Below are 8,021 nucleotides of genomic sequence, written 5' to 3'. Positions count from 1 at the left end.
TTGCAGTGTCCATGTTGGACTGTTATTTCGTCCTTCTATATATCGTATTGCCAATTTGATTCAATTACATGGCAAAACTGAGACACCGTGCGTGGTCTAGATAAAATCCAACTTGTTAAGTGGTTTGTATGTAAAAGTTTTACACGTGACAAATTTTGATTTTGTACACTTTAAATTCTGTCAGTAAACTGAGCTAGGAGTATTAATTTGTTTTGACTTCAAAATCAAATTATCGATTTATTATGATTTTGCAACCAATTACGTACAATCTTTTAATTGCTTACTTGTAGTATCTGACATCAACCAAAACGATATTTCATTCGTAAAATAAAAGACTGGCGTTGTAAAGGATACTGTAGATAAGAAGCGCCTTGATTAATTAGGTGATGTCCCACATCGCTTAAATGTAGCCGCCCATTAAGACTCGAGATCAATCATTTGTTTCTAACCATTACAATACATGCAAGCCTTCTTTCCATTAAATTAAGCTCTATCACAATTGGTGCAAAATTTACTTAACGTAACGTAACAAACCCAAAACATGTAAATGCCATTTTATTATCAATCTCAAGTCATGGCAAAGGCTTTAAAAAATTAGGTCTTATATATGTGACACACAACAAAGAACCAACAAAATACTGTACAACGGACAATGTTTATGAATATCTATCAACAACCTCCTGATGATATATTCGAACAACTCCGCCAACAGTACAGAAAGAACACAAGCTCACCTCTGATAGCCTGCAGGGGGAGGAGGATAGGTTGGCTGCCCATACGCGGGTGGAGCATAATTTGGTTGCCCATACGCGGGTGGAAGAGGATAAGTTGGCTGCCCATATGCGGGTGGAGGGTATCCGACAGTAGAGGGATATGCCTGATCAAGGCGTGACATTTGCTGGACGGGTGGAACTGCCATCGGTTGTGGGCCAAACTTACCATCGCGCTTGTCCATTTCAATCTTATGTTGTGTCTGACATTAACACAAAGGAAAAACATTTTGATAGTAGAACTTATGAACCAAACCACAAAGTCGGGTTTTCTAACTCCTACACCAGCAATAACTCCACCTATTTCTTTATGCAGTTAATTATTGAACCAACAGTATAAAGTAGTAATAAAGTATTGGCATTAGGCTTTACCTGCATACAAGCACAAACCCTGCAAAAACCAAATCATATTTGACTTAGTAGAGGATAGATACAAACCAAAGATTTACATTCAAGATATATGGTAAAATTTTCTTACGTGCAATACACCATATCAGACAAGCATGACAGAATCTGGGAAGCCTCTGAGATCTCTTCACTTCCTACTATCATAGCAACAATAGAGAAAATGCAAGCAAATTGTTGGAGGCACACCATGAAACCCTACATACAGAACTAGCAGTTGGTCAAGCTGCATAACACTTGAGAATTCATATTCAGGAGGTCGTAAGGGAAGAGCAAACGAGTTTTGTGCACACAAGCACATTTTTGTGTGTGTGAGTGAGTGAGTGTGTGAGAGAGAGAGAGAGAGATTACAATGATGCAATTATCACACTGTGTTGTTTGTATGTTGAATTCATCTTGCAACAAAAACCGAGTAGAGGCAACTGAATTTCCAAAGCACAGGAAAACCTGAAATTGCACTTCGATTATTTCTGTATATCAGCAATGCTTGGTAGCAGGAGCCAAACAAACGAAACAAGGAGAGAACAAGAATAGAAGCACTTAGTACACACTGGAGAAGAGAGAGAGTCCATACCTTACCAAAAAATGTTTTAAGCATAAATGTAGATAAAAGAAAAAAATATAGAAATGGGTATCATAGCTGGAGAAATTTTGTAGTAGCTTTCAAAAATCGCAGCAGTAATATCATAAATCTTATATAACTCAAAACTTTGCTCCCCTGAACTTCATAGTACCTCAGTTGCAAGGCAAAATTCTGGGCAACGGTTTTCACCACATCGACCACTGCAAGGCATATACCCAGCACAGCACACATACCTGTCACAAAATACAGAAAAAACGATTGTAACCGCAACAGGTGGTCAAATTACAATCTAGACATGAGAGATGATTTGTAATTACCGGGACATGTCATTGTAGAGTGCTCTTTTGCGGAGCATATACGACACGCAGGGGCCACTGTAATATGGAAAGCTATCAATTACTTAACATATTCAAAAACTTATTTTCATACTGCAGATGGAGAATCAAGGGCGGAGGAAACAAGAATTTATTTCAAAATTGGCCATGTACATGCTTAATTTTCAATCTTACTAACACGAGCGATTTAATACCTAGAGAGGTCTTATGAAATTGCAACAAAGCTACACATCAAAGCTAAATCCTAAACTGGGCCAAAATGCTCTTGAAATATGCTTCCTGATGTCTTGGTGGAGTCTGTGACTTATTAAGTTAAGGATGAACGATTTTTTAATTTTTTTACAGATAAGTGAACATGTTGAAGGGACAATAATTTTCAATCCCAAACCTTAATGGTTTGTGATATCCTGGGGGAGTCTGACTGATTAAAGGAAATAGATTTTTTGTTTAAGTAAAAACTCCCCAAAGGTTAATGGTATAGACCAACAAAATCGAAGTCGTAATAGGAATCAAGAAATATCATTGTCCTTATTACTCAACCAAAAATTATTGAGTAACAGGTCATGGCAAAGCCCGAGGATAATCTTGTTCCAAAACGAACGATGCAGGCAGCAAACTCATGCCCCACAGCTCAATTTTTAAAAATTCAAATTTGAAGTGACAATGAAGAAAATGATGCCATTAGTCATTTTATTGTTGTGTTGTAAAATTGAAAATCCATCCCATTTAGTTATCATCCTAGTCACACTTCCAAATCCCGAAAATTTTAAACTAGCCATAATAATCAAACAAATTCTCAAACAACATTACATGATACTTATAAAGTTGAAGTTGAGGCCAAAAATTATAACTAACCCAATCATAGCATTAGCAAGGACATTCCTCGCCTTCACAGATTAGCCACTAGCCATTCAGAGATATTTACTTTTTTATGAATTATGATTGATTAGATACATGATTTTGTTCGTATACCTCATCAGGATTGCTCTAGTCCTAGCATATCAGTTGGATATGAATCAAACAAAATCGGCTCATATGAAAGATTATCAAGGGCTTTTGAATATCACAAAGTTTAAAGTTTTAAGTTTATATATCTAGGCTAATCCTCAAAAGCACAACGCTTCCTCAAGGGATAAATTGATATTGTTATAATCATATTTCTAAATTGAACTGGCATTCTTGCAGAAACTCAGAAATGAATATCTCGTTGATTGGAATGATCTTTGAATCCGTGGCTGTTAAATTTAAAACTCAGAAAGGGACAGTTAATCCTAAATTAAGCACAAGTATATGAAGTAAGATTTAACTAATCCAAGTCAACCCTGAGTCGCAGCAAAGTCTCAAAGCCTAAGTTAACTGATCCGAGCTTTAAAATAAGAAACATCTGAAATCTTCAATGAAAGCATATTAATCAAAACGAAACACAGATCTAAAAAACAAATAACACAGAGCAGAAAACCAAGAAGATAGTCATTCCTTAGCAACGAAACAATCTGAAAAAATTAGTAAAAACACATAAAACAATGAATCAATTAGTACACTTACCACCAAAACGACAAGCAGCAATCTGCCCAAAAAGCATTGAAAAAAATAAAATCAGCAGCGTAACAAACACATTGGGCGTAAACGAAGAAATCGAATTACGCGTAGAGATAAAGAGGTTATACAAAATAATACTCACATGGAGGATCATTTTGGATTGTGCGCATGAGATCGGTGTGCCAGAGATTGCGATAATTCTGGCGCTGCTGCATCTTGTCCATATTCGCTTGAGACCCCATTTGTGCAGCTACCAGCTAAAAATCTCCCTGAATTGAGCTCCGATTTCAATTTCTTAAGGGGAGAAGAAACGGAGACGAAGAAGAGGAAGCGTTATTGCGAAATTATTGATTGAGAAACTAACGCAGGAGGGGTCGCTACTAAGTCGTTGGATGACTTCTTTCTGAATCTTCTTGTTGGAAAGAGCAACGACATTAATATGCCGCCCCACGTTCAATTTGGATAAAGAGTCCATAAGTTTTGTAGAGTACCAAATATGCCGCCCAACATTCAATTTGGATGAAGAGTCCATAAGTTTTGTAGAGTACCAAGTGGTGTTTATTTCCTAAGCATTGTAGAGTTCCAATCCCATTTATTGTTATACTAGAACATTCTCATTCACCCTATAAATACTAGGATAATGAACATTTGAATAGACAACAAAAAAAACAAGCATTAAAATATTTCTCTATACACTTTTATCTTCCAAATGCCTAACCAATCTTTCTCCACCTCTCTCGATTACCATCTTTAAGATGGTATCAGAGCTATTGATCGAGACAATCTCAAATCTAATTGATTTGTACAAATCCTACACAAACCAAAGCCAAAATTCCTACCTGCCGAAGAACCTCGGCGAAGGATCGCTCTTCGGCGAAGGATCGAAATGCACTGCTGCAGCAACACAGGCGAACAGCCGAAGGAGTAACATGTCTGCAGCTCCACCCGTCACATACAGCAGCATCGTCGACGACGGCGGCAAAAACAGCAACATCAGTAGGCGTCGACGTCGGCAGCAGCAGCAGCATCCATCTGAAGCAGCGTCGCCAGCCGAGCAGTATCCGTCTGAAGCGGCGGCTAGAGCAGCGACGGCGGGGCTGAAGCGGTGGCAGCGGCTGCTCCTGAAGCAGCGTCGGAGGCAGCGGCGGCTGAAGCAGTGGCTCTTGTTCTAGTGCAATCTGAAAATATGACGAATTCCTACGCCGTTGAAGCTGCTGCCGGTAGAGCTGGGGATTCGGTTCAGCCGAGGAGAAGAAGAAAGGAATTTGGGAGAAGATGAAAGAAATGCGCCGCTGATTCTGAATCTTGTGTGGGATTTTCAAAAAAAAACCCTCCACACTTTGCAAAAAAAAACCCAAAACTTATACACTATCCCAGATCCGACCCCACTCCAAACATTTCTCACAAAAACCACCCCAAAGAGTTCTGAAACTGCAAAAGCCACCTAAGCAATTTCAGAAATTTGCTAACTCACCTCAGTTGTCCGAAATATTATACAAAAAACATGCATCTGTCCAAAAGACCCAAATAACATCCCCAAGTCTCGAAAATTCTGAAAACAAAATCCAAATTTTTGAATTTCAGCCTTCCATTACTTGTACAAACAAATTCCAAGCTTTAGCATACCCATCTTCCTCAAACGTAGGACATAAAGACTATCATTGGATTTTTTACTGTGGGGCAACCGATACCATGTCCTTTGATGCATTGGACTTCCTCGATATTTCTCAATCCATAAAAAAATTTGTCCAAACAGCTAGTGGGGAGTTAGCACAAGTAGAGGGGCGGGAACTGTCACTATCTCACCAACCCTTCGCCTCTCAAACTGTCTTTATGTTCCTTCATTGTCCCACAAACTTTTGCCTGTTAGTCATGTAACAAGAGATCTCAACTACAAATTGCCAATGCAGCCTCATTTTTGTATGTTACAGGACATCAAGACAAGGACGATAGTTGGGCGTAGCACTGAGCGACATGGATTGTACTACGTGGATGAGATAGCCCAACAGAGTACTGCGATGCTAACTCACGGACTAACTGACAGACAGATTTGGCTCTTGCATCGCCGGTTAGGGCACACATCCATAAATTATCTGCGTCTACTCTTTCCTGAGTTAGTTTCTTCTACCCATGTTTTGAATTGTGAAACTTGTGTTTTAGCAAAAAAGTCACAGACATTCCTTCAAATTAAACAACACCAGAGAAAAATCACCTTTTGCTTTGGTTCACTCTGATGTGTGGGGCCCTGCTCCGGTTACTGGAAGACAAGGTTTTCGATATTTTTTGTTGTTTATTGATGATTTTTCATGTATGACTTGGATTTATTTTTTGAAAACAAAATCAGAAGTTTTTGAGAAATTTACTGAGTTTTATCGTCTTGTCCAAACCCAATATAACTCTAGAATTCAAATCCTTAGATCTGATAATGGGAGGGAATACGTGAACTCTAAGATGACATCTTTCTTCACTGAAAATGACCTTGTTCACCAAACTTCATGTGCCTATACACCAGAACAAAATGGGGTAGCCGAGCGGAAAAATCGATATATCCTAGAAATCACCCGTGCCCTACTCATTGAATCAAACATCCCAAAATCCTTCTAGCCAGAAGCCATCGCAACTTCCGTCTATCTGTTAAATCGTCTTCCCACTGGGATCCTTAACTTCAAAACTCCTCTAGAGGTCTTCTCTTCCCAAAACTCGGTACCATCGTCCCTCCATCTCGACCCTAAAATTTTTGGTTGTACCGTATTTGTTCACATCCCCAAACATGATCGTGACAAATTCTCACCTTGTGCAGTCAAATGTGTCTTCTTGGGTTATGGGAAAAATAAAAAAGGTTATCGATGCTATGACCCTTCGACAGATCGTATGTACACAACTATGAACTACGACTTTGTTGAAAGCGAATATTTCTATAGCCAATCTAGCGGTCAGGGGGAGAGTAAGTTAGAAAACTCGAGTAGTGACACACTAAATTGGCTACCTCTTTGGGGAGATACCATTCAGGGGGAGGGAGAGAACAACCAAACAAATGAGTCAGACCAAAATCCTGTCACAGAAGTTGGTCCAACGGAGGAAGTTAGCAGTACCATCGGCCAGTCAAATCCCCAAGAACATGATGTGTCGCTTCAGGATCCCACCGAGCTATCTGGCCAGTCTTTGAATTCTGAGGTAAACACTTCTGATCCCAATATTGGTACCCTACCTGAAACCACTAACAGTGACAGGGAAAACAGAGGTGACACAAATGAACCCCCGGTGGAACAAGAGACAGGGCACGGCAGATTGCCCTAAAGAAGTACAAGGGGCATTCCTCCTCGGAGATATTCGCCAGACTGGAAATGGCGGAAATCTAGAAACAGTATTGCCAATCTCACCCAGGGACACCTTACCGAAATGGCTAGGGCATTCGAAGCTGCACTTTATAAAGAAGAAGAGATTCCGGAGTCCTTCGAAGAAGCAATGAAACACAAGCACTGAAGGGAAGCCATGAAGAAGGAGATTGATGCCTTGATAAAAAATGAAACGTGGGAAAAGTGTACTCTACCTCCGGGAAAGAAACCAGTAGGATGTCGGTGGACCTTCACCATAAAAAGGCGTGCAGATGGTTCAATCGAGAGATACAAGGAAAGATTGGTTGCTAAGGGATATACTCAGGTGTATGGAGTAGACTACGAAGAAACTTTCTCCCTGTGGCCAAACTAAATACAGTAAGAGCACTTCTATCTGTAGCTGCATGTAAGGAATGGCCATTATACCAGTTTGATGTTACAAATGTCTTCCTTCATGGAGAACTTGAGAAAGACAAAGAAGTCTACATGGAGGTTCTCCCAGGTTTTTGTGAAGAATTTGGAAAAGGACAGGTGTGCAGATTGAGGAAGACTCTATATGGGTTAAAGCAATCCCCCAGAGTGTGGTTTGGAAGATTTTGCCAGACAATGTTCAAACATGGCTTCAAATAGAGCCATTCAGATCACACACTATTCCTAAAGAAGAGGAACGGCAAAATGACATGTCTAATAATCTATGTTGACGACATGATCATAACAGGAGATGATGCCGAAGAGATCCAAAATCTAAAGGAGAATCTTTCCAGGGAGTTTGAAATGAAGGACTTGGGAGCTTTAAAGTACTTCCTAGGAATTGAAGTGTTGAGATCCAAGCACGGAATATTCCTAAACTTATCTATCTTTCTCATACTAGGCCCGACATCACATATGCAGTTGGAGTTGTCAGTCAATTCATGCATCAGCCTCAGGAAGATCATATGGATGTTGTCATGAGAATCGTGAGATACTTAAAGGGAACAGCCAGCTTTGGAGTTTTCTTAGAAAAGAAGAAATATTTGGAGATTGATGGATACATTGATGCTGATTGGGCAAGTAA

General features: G+C 39.7%; 1 protein-coding gene across 4 annotated transcripts; it reads right to left on the bottom strand.

The window, feature by feature from the left end:
- Window positions 1–538: 538 nt before the first annotated feature.
- LOC121752157 lies at window positions 539–8,021 on the bottom strand. 4 transcript variants are annotated; one of them, XM_042147069.1, is made up of 9 exons: window positions 4,472–8,021; window positions 3,775–3,901; window positions 3,639–3,660; window positions 2,076–2,132; window positions 1,910–1,991; window positions 1,527–1,622; window positions 1,249–1,373; window positions 1,143–1,161; window positions 539–973 (listed from the first exon to the last, which is right to left on the bottom strand). In XM_042147069.1, exons 2-9 carry the CDS (start codon window positions 3,872–3,874, stop codon window positions 731–733), a joined length of 744 nt encoding a protein of 247 aa, XP_042003003.1. In that variant the 5' UTR covers window positions 3,875–3,901; window positions 4,472–8,021; the 3' UTR covers window positions 539–730. The 4 variants fall into 4 exon arrangements, with proteins under 4 accessions (XP_042003003.1, XP_042003000.1, XP_042003002.1 ...); XM_042147066.1 differs by having other exon boundaries at window positions 3,997–8,020; XM_042147068.1 differs by having other exon boundaries at window positions 3,775–3,926; window positions 4,472–8,020.

This window comes from Salvia splendens, chromosome 10, assembly GCF_004379255.2.
Source record: "Salvia splendens isolate huo1 chromosome 10, SspV2, whole genome shotgun sequence".
In the NCBI taxonomy this organism is placed as follows: domain Eukaryota; kingdom Viridiplantae; phylum Streptophyta; class Magnoliopsida; order Lamiales; family Lamiaceae; genus Salvia; species Salvia splendens.
The sequence above is the reverse complement of the archived record's forward strand: the minus strand, read 5'-3'. Positions and strand labels throughout refer to the sequence as shown.

Excerpts from the sequence above, each read along its gene's own strand:
- LOC121752157 (XM_042147069.1), bottom strand. The coding sequence starts at position 3,874 with ATGGGGTCTCAAGCGAATATGGACAAGATGCAGCAGCGCCAGAATTAT. Across the intron at positions 2,133-3,638 it reads TGCTGCTTGTCGTTTTGGTG|TGGCCCCTGCGTGTCGTATA; the intron begins GTAAGTGTACTA and ends TCCATATTACAG. Across the intron at positions 1,623-1,909 it reads AATTTTGCCTTGCAACTGAG|GTTTTCCTGTGCTTTGGAAA; the intron begins GTACTATGAAGT and ends GTGCAATTTCAG.